Here is a 15,475-nt window from a genome sequence, read left to right as displayed (position 1 = left end):
GATGGAGTCCTTTTCGTTTTATTTCCACTCTTCTTGCCGACCTGCTCGCTCACATGCACACGCACACACGAGCCAGAGAAATTATTACATCTCAACCACCTAATTTTGGAATTTTTAATTCGGGCATCACGGAAAAATTCCTCATGACGAGTCGGCATTCTTTTCGAAATGCAGTTTTTGTGCCGCCCGTTCCAATCCTTTCATTAAGTCCTAAGGATCCCCCTGCGAGGATCGTGGGAAAGGACACAAATATTCAAAGCAGCAGGTCTTTTTCTGAATGAAATTAAACGGTCAACAACGAAGCAACACCGATCTATTAGCATTCTTGTTTTCTGCCACACAGTTAGTGCCCAGGTGGCCAGGCACCTTGTTGCTTTTTCCACCAAAAAATATGACATCATTTTAATGAGAACTAGACAAAGTCAGGGACTGCCTAACGTCTGTCGACCAAAGCAGCCGCCCATGGGACAGAGTACTGGAGGGAGCAATCTGCTGAAATTTCGAGAGCCAATACGTGTTTAATGGTAAAAACAAGAAAGAGAAACAAACTGAAAGGGAGTGGGGTGGATGGAACATAAAGTTGCCATTTCTAGCATTATTAGTTGCAACAGGGCCTTAAGGGTCGAGTGTATCAATTTGAATTTCATGTAAACTACACTTTTTGAAGAACGGTGTTCATTTTTAATTGATATTTACCTTTTGGGAATGCTTACTATAGCAATGTGTCCAGACGCAAACTTTTTCCGAAGCAGAGATACATCGAAAGGGTATCTTAGAAAGATGCTATCTTAAAAATTGGAGGTTGTTCGACACTACCAATCGCCATCATCATTCAAATTCAGCTTTATCACAGAGTTGTGAATGATTTCCCACCAAAACACAACAGCACATGAGGGGAAAATATCGTAATAACATTTTTCTTTCATATTTCAAACTTCAAAACTTTAATCACCATTACTACATGGTTATCATAAAATCTTTAAATGACGTGTTCATCTAAATCATTAAGGATTGCGGACAAAAACAATGCCATTCTTTCTGTCATCACTGTACATGATTCACCACAACTCTTGTACGATTGATTTGGTTTACTTTACTTCGCATCAGTTTTCGGCTAATCGCGAATATGAAGAGTGATGATATGATGAAACTCATGAAGAAACTGATGAAGGGACAATCACAAAGAACGCCCATGAACAAGCCGGGATCCTTACCCTGGAACCCTGCCGTTGTATCGCTTTGCCAAGGAGGCCCACCTTGAATGAATGAACTGTCGCGTCGGGAGACGAGCGCATTAAAAGTCTCGACTTCAAACGTTCTGGGTGTCAGTGCTTGCCTGGGCATTGGCATTTCTTTGCGAGTGTCCATCAATTTAATCCAATCACCACCCATCCTTACCGTCGCGATTCGTCTAAACCGGCAATGTAAATGACAAAAGTATAGACAACTTTTAATATAAAAAAAGGAGAGGCTTGTCGTCAATTACTTGCACGACAGAGTGGAAATTCCATGCGTGTCCTCGGGGCGCATGTTCCCCACTCTTTTACTGCCCAACAACCTCACGGCTGTCGTGCGTTCCCCAGCTCCCTCGGGCAGAAAAACAAAACATGTGTACCCGATCATCCAAAAGTTCCATGGAACAAACAACCCTGGAAGGTAGGTAGGTAGGCAGGCCGGAACATCCAACGCCCGGGATGTCTCCAAGCGCCATGGAGGATGGTGAACAACCGCGCCAGCATGCCAACCTGTGCCACCGGCGGAAGAGTACACAGAATTTATGATCGATCGTTGCTTTACGCATGTGCGTGCGTGCGAGGAATGGATGTGAACGACCTGCCTGAACGGTGATCTTAGGTGATCCAAGGAGTCATACGCCTCGTGGGGTTCGATCCAAGCTGCAAAGTGAACAATTTAAGGCGTACATAAAATTTACATTAGCCACTTCCGTTCTCTTAGTTGGAGAGAGTTGGATGTTCAAGTTCCTTAAGGATTGATTGAAATTTCAATCCTTGGCATATCACCACTCGCCCTATATGGCACCTATAACATCATACGGAACGTGCCCTTCTCAACACCGATTAAGAAAACAGATTGGAGCTGCGTTTACTACCTAAACGCAATATGGGTACTGAATTAGCACAGTGGCATTATCCCCTGATTTATTCCTTATAGATTGTTAACAAATTACTAACAAGAAGGGGTAAATTCAGTGGAATCATCGAGCCTCCGTGATGCCGCAGTGGTAACGTCGGTACCTTACTCAAGAGGACCCGGGTTCGCTACCCTATGGCACAGTGGTTCGGATCCCACTTTAAACTTTAGGTCCAGTCCCGATTAACCTTTCTGTGCATAAAGTGGACTTAAAACAACAATTAATTCAATCAATCAATGCACTTGAAACATCACAGAAAATTTTATCTTTGCACCTTAAGTTTATGTACGAGTTCCCTAAATAGATATAACATTTTTGTAATGTTCTGTAAAATTATTATCTTATCTGCATTTCACCCACAAAATGGATCAAACTTGGGATCCTTTAATTGCAAGAAGTTAACACAACGCCCTGTTGGTGATTAAACAAAAGTTTGACAAAAAAAAATGAAACTTCATCAGCGCCATTTTCAATAATCCTGACCAAATCTAACCAATTTGTTTGGAACTATCAAATAATTTGATCAGATTAACGAAGTTTAGAACATTTTTTTTTTTGCTTGTGGGTACTAAACAGCTCAAGGAAGACATTTGGTCAATTCAGAGAAGTCAGTTTTTCTGTGTTGAGGTAATAGAAGGACGAGATCTGGTGTACAATTTCATAGAGACGCGGTAAGCGGAGAACATTGAGAATACGTAATTTATTAGCAAAATTACGCCACTGGCAACGCTGGCAGTCGATACCTGTAATGTGTTTTCTCTCTGTGTGTACCTGCGTGTTTGTTGACTCAAAAACGAAAAGGATGACCCGTTCCCATGAGAAAGCTGAGATGGGTGTGGTCTTCCTCCACCCAAATCCCCCACCACCATCTCCCGCCGTCCACCGAGCGATCGCCTCATGCCTCCTCGGCATTCCAGCCGAACGTCGTGCGTGTTGCTCTCGCATTCCCCCCGTGTCCACTCTCGTGCGGCGAAAACATTCCGATCTCCAATTACAGACGATTGCTTTGCCTCTCCCCTCCTGCAGCATCCATTCTACGTCCTGCTGTGTAGGCTCGTGTGCTGGGGATGTTGAGGAGGAAAACAAAAAAAAGTCGGCAACTATTTTTTTGATGTAAAACACGAAAGACGGCGAGATTCGGTTGCTCCAGGATGATACTCGAACCGTTTGAAGCCTAACCATGGTTATTGCAGACTGATCCTGAAGTGGTCTCGGTCAATCAATCTAGATCCTCTTAGTTATTATTACGTTTCGTTAGCGATAACACAGGAATAATTCAGAATAATATATCAATCCTCTTCACCTGAAAACTCCAGTTCACAAAATGTTTCCGTTCTCCACCCTCCTGCATTTCCTAAATGAAAAGGATTAAGAATAACAGATATGATAATAGATCTATTAACTAACTCTCTAGCATTCTTAAAGCCGAAGGTTTATAGCTAATAATAGACGACAGGTCTATTAGTTCTAAGAATTGTCATTATAATCAAAAGTTATGTTTAAAGTATATATTATGAAAAAGAGGAAAACTAATAAGAATATAATAACGTACATACATTGTGAACTATCTAAAAATATCCCTAATTCCTGCTGGGAACCCTCAGAAGGCTACTTGAGAATGATTGCGATCCCCCTTGCCTACCTCAATATTTCTAAATACTCCTGGCTATTTCAGAATGTCTGCTACCTCTCCGAATTTCAGCGATCCCCATGCCTACTCCAAACTGACTGCGATCGCCTCTGCCTACTCCAGACTGACTGCGATCGCCTCTGCCTACTCCAGACTGACTGCGATCGCCTCTGCCTACTCCAGACTGACTGCGATCGCCTCTGCCTACTCCAGAATGCCTGCGATCGCCTCTGCCTACTCCAGAATGCCTGCGATCGCCTCTGCCTACTCCAGAATGCCTGCCATCGCCTCTGCCTACTCCAGAATGCCTGCGATCGCCTCTGCCTACTCCAGAATGTTTGCGCTCGTGTGCGCTCGTGGTTACCTCTCACAATATCTGCGATCGCTCTCCTACTCTAACAGACCTCCAAATGTCCGAACGTCTTAAGGAAGTCCGCCGGAGCTGCAGATTCTGTAACAGACTTGAAGTATTACGTCCTGGACCACTGAATATCCTGCATACGCGGTTAGAATCAGACAACTATTTTGAGAGTTTTAAATCTTCAAACAACGAATCCACATGGTGTGTGTGTGGGTGTGTTGCGTAAACAGCAGACAGAAGGGATTTATCACTTGGTATGTAAATTGTGTTCAATGAAAATTCAATGGTAATGTTAACGGCAAAAGCCCATTTCAGGGCTTAAGTGAAAATCGAACAGCTAACAATGCTCCCGCAGGGATTCGGACGTCGTGAAACACCGACCGCGGCCCAATAATAACGATATCGATTGGAACCGCAACACAGATAGAGATGAAAAGGTCCAACTTGCGCCACATTAGGTCAGATTTATCGCAGACTAATGCGCTTCTGTGAAATTTAAATTAGCTCCAGATCCAACTATGGATGGCATTCGGATTATTGCGGTTATCTTCAAAACATAAATACTGGTCGCCGAGTGTGAAATTGCTTTTGCTAGCTTCCATCTTTATTTGCCGAATACGCTAAAGAGGCAAGTCCATAGTACTTTCTACAGATGTAATAAAGGGAATTGTTTCGCTGAGTTCAGTTGGCTTGTGCGTTGCTAACAATAACGCTTGAAACTTGATTCAGTCTGCTAAATCCAATATTCTCCGTTTGACATGCACCAGCAAATCTGTAGTGCGGTAGAATTTCAGAGGGGAGGTGGTATATTCAGAAGTTTGGTACACATGGTGAAGCTCAAATTTCAAACCTTTGTAACGCATGTACGTGAGTGTTGCGCGGGCGTGTGTGTGTGCATGGACGTCCAGAAGGGGGGAGCACACTCCCCTTGGAAAATGAATGCCAGCTAACAATTATTGTATATGCACACATATAACTTCATTTCAGTCACAGTATGTGTGTTATGGCAAGGACGTTGTAGAAACATCTCAACTTCAAACTGAAGCAACGTTTTTGAGGAGACAACACTATTATAGGTGAAAATGTGCCTAGTTTGCCTCCCGCCCCTGAAAGGAAATCTTACAGATATAACAGGACGATATACCAAATCTAGAGATACCACTGGATTTAATGATTCTAATACTAAGACGTGAAAAGTAGCTTTATTTTCCATTTCTTTATATTAAAAAGGTAAAGTTACCAATACACATTGCAGCATGTACCATGAAGGCATGTAGGGAGTATAGAAATAAAGGCTCACACGTTCACAATGTCGGGGGGGATATGTGGGGAGGTTGTGTGACCAGCACCACGCTCCGGTCGCCTTTAGACCCCAAAGATTATTCCCAGGTACCCATCTACTAGTGGCTGGGTGAACCCCAAAGTCGCTCTATTCAGAATATTGAGGAAAAATACCACTTGAGATCATGCACTCCGAAAACCCAACCCCGGTCTCCCACATGGTAGTCAGACGCCCCACGCCCATTTCTTTACACCCTCATACACAAACATTATGTACCTAGTCTTACCATAAATACTGTCCCAACGTTTGAGGGTGGCTGTACTTCCACTCGTACAAGCGAGAGACTCCAAGAGCGGTAGCGTGAAGCGTGAGTCATTGCTTGTTGAGCTGGTCAAGTGGAAAGGTGTCTGTTGTAAGTGTTGAAGATGGAATGGGGTGAGTACGAAAATCGTGTGGCCGTGGTAGCGTTGCACAAGGTAGGCAAATCACCAGGGGAGATTTTCAAAACCCTCCAGAAGCTGAAAATCTCCAAGAAATTTGTGTACCGCACTATCCAGCGCTTTGTTGAGACTGGTACTGTTAAAGATCGCCCACGGCAAGGAAGACCACGCACAGTACGAACACCAGAACTTGTGAAAGCAGTGGCGGCACGAGTGCGACGAAATCCTGTACGGAAACAGTCAGTGATGGCTCGTGAGCTAAAGATTTCAAAAATGTCGATGTCTCGTACGTTACGCAGTGACCTGGGACTCCATGCCTACAAACGACGCAAAGGACATCTCTTGACAAGTGAACTGAAGCTCCAGAGGCTCCGGAAATCAAAGCGGTTACTTCAGCGTTACGCGGCAAATGAGCACCGTCGAATCCTTTTCACTGATGAAAAAATGTTCAGTGTTGAGGAGACTTTCAATGCATAAAATGACAGGGTGTATGCCACATCTTCTCGGGAAGCTGCTGACAAGGCCCCCAGGATCCAGAGGGGTCACCATCCTGCATCAGTCATGGTGTGGTGGGGTGTGAGCTACGAGGGCACAACGGATCTCCATTTTTGTGAAAAGGGGGTCAAAACTTCAGCCAAAGTGTACCAGCAGACAGTGCTTGAGTAACTATGCAAGAATCTTACCGACACCATCTTCCATGGAGAGAACTGGAGCTTCCAGCAGGACTCAGCCCCAGCACACAAAGCACGCACCACCCAGCAGTGGTTGGAGGCAAATGTTCCTGACTTCATTTCCACGTCAGATTGGCCCTCTGCCAGTCCAGACTTAAACCCTTTGGACTACAAATTGTGGTCCAACCTTCAGGAGATGGCTTGCAAGAAGAGACATCCCAATATTGATAGTTTAAAGCGGTCTCTTCAGAAGGCAGCTGCGGAGTTTCCACTTGATGTGTTGCGTAATTCCATTGATGAGTGGCCACGAAGACTTCAGAAGTGTGTCCGTGCTAAAGGTGGCCATTTCGAATAATTATTTGTGATTTTGGTTCATAATGCATCCATGCACCTCATGTTATTCTGATATTAAAATATCTCTCACCATTTTGTGTCTATTTACTTACAACTTTGGGACAGTATTTATGGTAAGACTAGGTATATACGTATATATATTGTCGGTGTGTGTGTACATACACACACTTTGTACACGACAAACCCCGTTATAACTCTTTCCATTTTTTCCCCCTTCCCACGCCCCTGCACATCCTGCATTCAATTCAAGCGAAGGATTTATTTGTTGTTGTTCTCTAATGAATTTCAGTATAGTATTCATTTACTCGGATAGACGTGATGAAGCTAGGGAATTGTAAATTAATTGACGGAATAAATGTAAATGAAATTACACAAAATATCAAAAAGAGACCTTGGCATTTTCGTTTTCACTTGAGCTAACCTGTTACACATAAAAAAACACGAAGAAAACCTAATCTTTGTAATCTCTTGAGATGTCCACAGCACACGTGGCCTTTTCAACATGTGTGCAAGACAACATACATCTTAAAATTCCACAGACGACGACGTTGATAAACGAGAAGGGACGAAAACGTCCACTTCCAAGGACGATCACACACGATGACAAAAAGGAACCATTTATCTTGTCCGGTCGATGAAGACATCTTTGAATGTATTATCCCCAGGATGTGTGTGATCGCCTCGTTCTTCACATACCTGCAACACACACTCACTCACGTATGAGCACAATGTTGTTCCTTATTCTATTTCTTCCTTCTATAGGATTTTCTGACAATATATTATCTTGCGTCTTCAAATCAGGATATTAGCATAAATGTGGAATTGTTATCCATTACTGATACACAAGTAAGATATGTAAGAAGATACAATTAATGGATTATTACGAGGAAGAGTCAAAGGAAATCTTAAAATTCCGACAAAAATTACAGGACAGACTAAACAGGTCAAATTTACATGACCTCAAGGCTGCAACACTGATCAAGTGAGCTTCACAACACTAATTTTTGTCATTTTAAAGATGGCGCCTCTTGCATGCGCATGCACCAGCAAAGAGCAGTGGTTTCTTGCCCTCTGGAAGCCGAAAACTTATAGACATTCTACAGCAAATGAAAATTCAATGTACGTTCAATTCATGCTTATAACGCCAGCAAGTTTACAAATAGTGGAGGAATTTCGACAATGGCCTCAGTCCGCACGCAGATGGGTGGAAAGACCTTCGCGGTTGCTCATAAGTGACTGCACATAGATTACAAATATTTTTATTCTTGAGTCATACAGGTAGTAACTCAAGACTTGAAAATATATGTGTGATACGTTCAAGCCTGTATTATTCATTTATTAAACGTATTATTATATTTATTAATAATAACTTAATAATAATCAGCGGTGAACGATGAGACTCGGTGCACAGACTCCTCTCAGGTACAGGGATAGTGTTAGGCAAAGACAATATTCACAGCACAGAGAAATAAAACCACATTGCTGCAGTAGATTAACTAAAAGCTTTTATTCTTTATTTATGTCAATTATAATGCGAATATACTTGAGACGAAGGCGAGGATTTCGCTTTGTCGATGAATTGACTCAACTAAAACGCATAAACTCAATGCGTGGCTATCGGCATGCTTTATGATCACATAGGCCTAGCTTGCGCCCCGAACTACCATACCAAGATGTATGCACAACACCGAGGAGTTCTTTATAAGTTTAAAATCTTCGACGATCCGTGGCGAAAGTGCGATATCCTCGCTTTTATACTATTTTCGAGAACACAGATTCAAGTACAGATGAATTACTCACTCACTATCTACAAAAGGATACTATCAACAAAACTGACATCTATACATGTTTAGAAATACAAATTCACATAGTGCACTCTCGCAAACATGAAGATACATTAAACTACTCATAATAGAGCATAAAATACAATACACATTAAACAAAAGATATACATTATAAACAAGGTGCAATATTACATATAATAACAGGGAAATTACGCTTTCTTTGCTCAAAATAAATATATTAGTGATATATTTTAAAGTTGTGACGTCACATAAAAATATGGATCATATAATGTGGACAGCAATGGGTCTATGCTAAATTGCAGCAAACGTATGCAGCTTTACATGCAGAAATCTACTAGATAAAAAACAAAAAAACAAATTAAGGTTTTCATTTGACTATCCCTCGTAAATATTATTTGAGTTAACTATCGCACTTGCTAATAAGTAAGCCAAATGCTTATCCAGCAGTGGCGCATTGAAAGAGTTATTGGGCTTGATGGCTCTGAAATGTCCTCAATTGAAATTAATAACATTGTACTGCTCTTTATAGGGGATCCGCATAACCAAATGGCAATTCCAACATAACCCGTAAGGTTTAAAGTGCGGACATATACCGCATTAAAACTATTCTGCACATTGCAACATGGACGTGATGGAATATGAGGGAATGTGGAAGTATAGCCCCACACATTCACAATCTCGGCCATTTGTGGAGGTGATGTGATTAGCACCAGGCTTCAGTCGCCAACCGCAAGGTTACCTTCGGGCACCCACTTATTAGAGGCTGAGTTAGCCCCAGAGCCCCTTCATGCAGGGACCCTGCTGGAGAAATTCCGTGCTGAAATAATCCATCCCGGGAATCGAACCCATGTCTCCCGCGTGGCAGTTTTCCTCACCAGATCATAACTTATTTATTCTATATTTTCATTCAGGACTTCAGGAGAGACAAATACAAGCATCCATATCTTCCCTTGGATTCGAACCGGGACCTTTGGTGTCATAGCGCGCTGTGATATCCACTCTGCCACGAAGGTGGACCGACTGGACAACAGTGGCTCTGAAAAAAAACTATTGAGCACCTAAGAAATCATCAACAGAGTGCACCGAAATCAAGTAGCAAATACGCCTGTGCCTACCACAGTCATCAACAAAATTTGAGTGGAACGAATTGAGATTAGATGACGAATAACTATACATAACCATTAACTATCTTACATACATGAAAATGTCACCAATTCATAACTAGAAGCAATATAAAATTCGGAGAATTCTCGAAGTAGCTACACCAACACTTTAGTAACAACAGAACGTACCGCAACAAAGAAGATAAATTTGATCTGGCAATACTGCTTATACAACAGGTTCATTTTCTGCATAGGGAGATAACGACTCCGCCTGGCCACGTTTCTCCCGCCCAAACAGCTTCCCCGCAAAGACAAATGGAGCAGACGAACACGGCAGATAAGACGCTCGGAGTGGTAACAAACGCAAGAGGTCACACGTCGTGGGACAGGAAAAAAGAGCTTAAATTACAATTTTGATCTCGTGCACGAAAGCCAAATTAATTTGCAGCATAATAATTAACTTGCAGAATGCATACATTAAACGGCCTGTTATTGTCAATAATGCAAATTACGAAGGCGAAATTGCAAGAACAACGTCTGTGATAAAGCTGTAAAATGCTTATGACGTATTGATCCTAGTTAATGTATGTGGGAAGCTGGTGTGTGCATAAGGAATGAGTGGTCAATAAACTCGTAATGCATGTAATTAGAATGTACAGTACAGCCACAGGCAATAAAAATGGGACATCGAAATCCTAAAATACACGCTTCACTGCATATCGTTGTGTGTGTTGACTACAGCTTTACCAAGAAGAGAAACACCCTTCTGGCCATGTCGTTGAAATTTGAACCCTATGCAAGTAAAAGGAGGGTGGGTAATGTAATCAGCTGCTTGCCGTAATCCTACCCCTGCGTTGCGTTCTTCAACATATCGTCGGCAGCGTTATTCAGTGTTAAGTATTTGTATCGTCATGAAGGGGAAAACCGTCCAAAGCGAAAGCAGAGACGTAATACTTAAAGTTGACATTTTTGAAGCGAAGTAAGGCAGGGAAGTTAAACACGGGGGCAGTGATTGCGAGAGGAGAAAAACAAATTACTGGTTCGCGAATTCCTCGCGGTCTCCTCCTGGTGTGACTAACGTTAATAGGAAGTGTTCAATACGTCAAGCAATGTTAATACTGCGTTGGGATCGAACCAAAGACCCAGAATCGTCTATTGGGTGGCGTAGCTATTAATATCCTCCAGATGGTTTTCACTCGCTTGGCCTAAATGTGAGATATGCAAGAGGTTACGTTCGAAGGAATGGCAAAAGAATTTACATGTACAATAAATGGATTTTATACTCTCCACGACTGAACCGATATGAATTACCGATGGTAATTAGGAAAAGGATCTTACTTGCCTCCCGTTTGGATGATGATTATTCCCACAGATTGTCCTTTCAATAATGGTAATTGTCACACATCTGACCTCCCTGTCAGAATTCACTCTGCTCATGCACCACTGATCAATAATCGCCCCACTTCCTTTGTCTCTCAATTCGCGATCCTCACTCCATCTACATCACTCGCCAACTGTCCCCGCTCTCTCTCAATTCCACCTCTCGTTCCACAACCACCTCTCAAGTCAATCACCTAACATTTGCCTATTTACTTATTCAGCATTCCTTTCTGTGCTTCCTGCTATGTTAAGGATAATAGCAGACTTGTCACTTCTACCCAACGCCTTGGGTACGATACGAATGGTAAGTTCGACAACCGCCGTAGAATTAGGCAGCACGAAGAACACTGCTAGTAAGAGAGTATAAGTAGGATCTAAGTATCCCATTTTGATTTCGATGGACTGTACAGAGAGAATGGAAATTCAAAGAAATGTTGCGTGTGTGGATTTCTATCTGGATGCAATGAAAGCTACGTTCTCCCATCACGAAAATAATACATTTGTTCTTTCTATTATTTGAGGTTTTGACCCTTGTGACACGTTACCGCTAAGAGGGATTCGGTTCTTCCTCTTGACCTCCCCCATTCCCGCAAGAACGGATCGACAAGAACTTGGTAGTTTTCTAATGCATTCTCTTAATTGGATTTTTGTATGTAAATGGTACGAGGTAAATGATCTTATCTTATGAGCCTCGGAGTCTCTGACGTCAATTCACATCTCTGGTTGCAGCGGGTCAGTCTGCCAGAAAAAGATCTGCTGGATGTTCGAGCAGGACGCACTTTGAGCTCTGACTGCAGCTCCAACGCGATTCATTACGTTGTTCAGCGGCTTAATTGGTTCTATGAACGAGCACGAAAGTCGTTAAATACGGCATGATCGGACTAATGCAAAACCAATTGGGTTCAAAGGTTGGTGGGAATATTGGTTAAAACTGTGTGCGTAAAATGCTTCATCGCCGTAATCCGATTTCCTGCTATTCCAAGGACTTTTTAACAGTTGTATAGTAAATAATGTATGAAGGCTAATGTGTGAAACATGAGAGAGGCTGTTTTGACGCTTTTAGGAACGACACAGGGACGAGACGAGTCTCGTCTTAAATTCGAGACGAGTCAGAGACGGCCTTGCTTCGAGCGGTGGCTTTGTAATCGAGACGAGAACGAGACTTCATGAAGGATATTGAAAAATTTACCTAGCAAAAATTTTAGGTAGATTTACTTTTTACCATGTGATTTACCAAGCGGATGTCTGCCTGATTATTTACAGTTATACTCGTATTTTCTTTATAACGATTGCAGTCACTTCATTAGTGGGAATTGTCAATCTATGTTGCGTGGTTGTATAGACATTTAGGATAAAATAACTTTTTCCGAGTGTTCCAAGCGATGAAATATCTCTTCCCGATACCATCCCTAATCACACTCTTAGTGTGCAGTGCTAATCACACCACTTACATTCAATCAAAAAGATTGCTAAGAATCAACAAGTTTTATATATCTCTCTCTAAACGTACTTAGGCACAGGAATTCTACACAATTGTGACAAAACAGAAGAAAAAGTATTCCCCAAACACGAAACAATCGCATGTGTGTACAACATTCATCTAAAGAATTATGAAAAATGTTTACATATAAGAAACGGAAGAATGTAAATAGAGCATACATAAGTAAATACGTTTACTTACGATTTACTTTCAACAACGACTACACAAAGAGTCAAGATACTTTTATAAAGGTGTAGAAAAAGTAGTAACTTTAAGATTTAGTTAAAATACGCCTTAAACGTTTTTGTGTTAATACGCTGCAAGACAACCAACGATACAAAAATGGAGACTACATAATACATTCACTATTTCGTGAGCTTCTTACCAAAGTTGCTGGTGGACTTGGACGTAGAGAGAACATTGTTTGAAAAACAAAAGAATAAATATTAGTTGAGAATATAGGAGAGAGTGCCGGAAAACAGTCAGTGGCCAGGAGGTAGAGAGAGAGAGAGTGTGATAAATTAGGGTGTGCAGGCATAAGTGTAAACTTATATAAATTGTAATTACCCATGAACTTGCTCGCTCGCTCTCTCTCTCTCTCTCTCTCTCTCTCTCTCTCTCTCTCTCTCTCTCTCTCTCTTTCTCCCTGCCGTCTTTCTCTCTCTTCATGTTTTTTTCTCCCATTCTGCCACAGTCTCCTTATTCCTCTTATTTCTCTACCATTATCTTTCCTTTAAGTCTGTTTATCTTTTTCCAAGAAAATTCATTCGATTTAACATGCAATCTTCATCAGAATGTTTACTACGACTTTGTAACCATTTTCAGTTAAGTTAATGTGACATGAAAATTTATGCAATGACAGTATGTTGACAGTTCTAGTATCGACAGTGTTCTGCATACAATGTAGAGCAAAATATATTTATTAACGAAATCTTTTATTTTGAAAGTGGTAAAGAAGTGAATTTGTAGTCGTGGGCAAATAGATAGGTACAGTAACTTTTAAGTGGGTGACTACCTTGAAAGTTACTCATAACTAGAGTTAACTGACTATAAAAACATCTGCATCAAAGTTTAACAAGCAAATAAACCAATCTAAAGAAGTTGATATGGTACTCACATTGGACGACATACGATCCCAATTCAGCGGCCAAGTCAAAGGGAACAGGAAGTCGGCCTTGCAGGATATCTTGCTTCACTTGGAGGAAGAATTGGTACCTGCAAACAACACCAAAATAAAATGGTTTGTAATACAATCTATCTTTAGGTGGATAATTACACGCAATAAGAAATTAATTAATCGAAACTAAAATTGATGATTTAGTTCCTTGCATATTCATGTCAATGTATTCGAAATGTTTCCAAAATTGTCCTTTTCCCTTATACTAATTAGCGAAAACAAGCATATTAATATTGAACTATAATCATGTACAATTTTTACTTTTAAGATGTTACGGGAACACTTGTATGATACGAGTGCGTCACCAGTGTGCCTAGTAACTTGGTAGCATAATGCAACATTTGCATAAGAAAATGTAACAAATACAAATTGGTAGATTTAATCTACTGTATGATGTACGAATGCAAAATTGGTAGATTTAATCTACTGTATGATGTACGAATGCAAATTTGATGTTCGGTCATTTTATACAGCTGAGTGAGAGTATTGAAAGTATTTCCTGCCATCTGGCGTGGTTTTTAGTGAACTTCGGACCGTACGCTAAATGTACGCTCCTCGAGTGACTTATTTTATATATATGGCGTACGAATTGTTATTCCTTCACTCAGAGTTGTCGCACACTATAAAACAATTGGTGCTAAAGCAATACATAGAGTGGTTCCAGGAGGCCCACACCACATTTTGGCCAACGTTTAACCTCAGAGGTGTTAAAATATTGCATATAAATGGTGGTGATCCATTTAAATACACTATAGCTAGTAAGGTCCTACATTGGCGGAACTAGTTTTCCCATTAAAAGTTTGTATTAAGTCCACGTCTTGCTCATATAGGCTAATTGAGACTGGACCTACAGTTTAAAGTAGGATACGAACAAGTGTTCAATGTGTCTCACCGAGGATATTAACAGAGACCCTTTGATTACAAAGCGCCAGCATGCTGATGCAAACCGACGTACATGGAGAATTCAGCTGTACACTGAGAATGGTGATCAACATACCTAGAAGTTCGACCATTGAGAGCTGAACTAACATTAACCTCATAGGTATTCTTGTCCTATTTCACTCTTTAATCTATCTTGTTGAGTTCAATTACCGCATTTTCTTTCATAACAATAATATTATGTCAATATTCCATCGTGACTTCTGGTCCACCTGTCGAATTTGACGAGCAGATCATAAAAAAGCAAACAGTTCCGTGCAAGTTCGTGAAGTTCTGAGCCAACTTCCAAGGAGACAGACACTCTTCGCTCTCCGTTCTGGAGGAAAGAGACAAAGTGCGGATAAAGTCGTCTCGGCAAGAACAGTAAAACAACGTGGGACGGGACTGAAAGAAACGGATGTAACTCAGGTAGATCTCCGAGCCGTTACCGCTACAACTAAATCTTCTGGACGGAATCCAAAACTCCTACAGAGTCGAGTAACGTGTACTGATCCCCTATCTTGCTAACCGCCTCACCCTCCATCCCCGCACAAGACGCCGTCTTCATGAGAAAGAACTGCAAAAATTTCTATCGATCAATGTTGCCAAACCTGATTGGTAGAAAAGAGCCAAATTTACATAGAATATACATGGAGATCACAACCTAAAATCTGATACTTTTGCAATTTGTAATTTGCATAATCTGTTTTCACTGCAATACT

At 41.3% G+C, this 15,475-nt stretch overlaps 1 protein-coding gene across 5 annotated transcripts in view; it reads right to left on the bottom strand.

The window, feature by feature from the left end:
- The window catches only part of LOC145994696 (band 4.1-like protein 4), a 335,899-nt gene that overhangs the window by 120,464 nt on the left and 199,960 nt on the right, over nucleotides 1-15,475 (bottom strand). For all 5 annotated transcript variants that reach the window (XM_083130862.1, XM_083130865.1, XM_083130863.1 and 2 more), the window contains exon 6: nucleotides 13,776-13,873. In XM_083130862.1, the coding sequence (XP_082986988.1) occupies nucleotides 13,776-13,873 (98 nt within the window). The remainder of the gene's footprint in view (nucleotides 1-13,775; nucleotides 13,874-15,475) is intronic.

The sequence above is a fragment of the Lepisma saccharinum genome, chromosome 11 (genome assembly GCF_977018435.1).
Source record: "Lepisma saccharinum chromosome 11, izLepSacc3.1, whole genome shotgun sequence".
Taxonomy (NCBI): domain Eukaryota; kingdom Metazoa; phylum Arthropoda; class Insecta; order Zygentoma; family Lepismatidae; genus Lepisma; species Lepisma saccharinum.
This window is presented reverse-complemented; position numbering and strand designations above follow the sequence as displayed.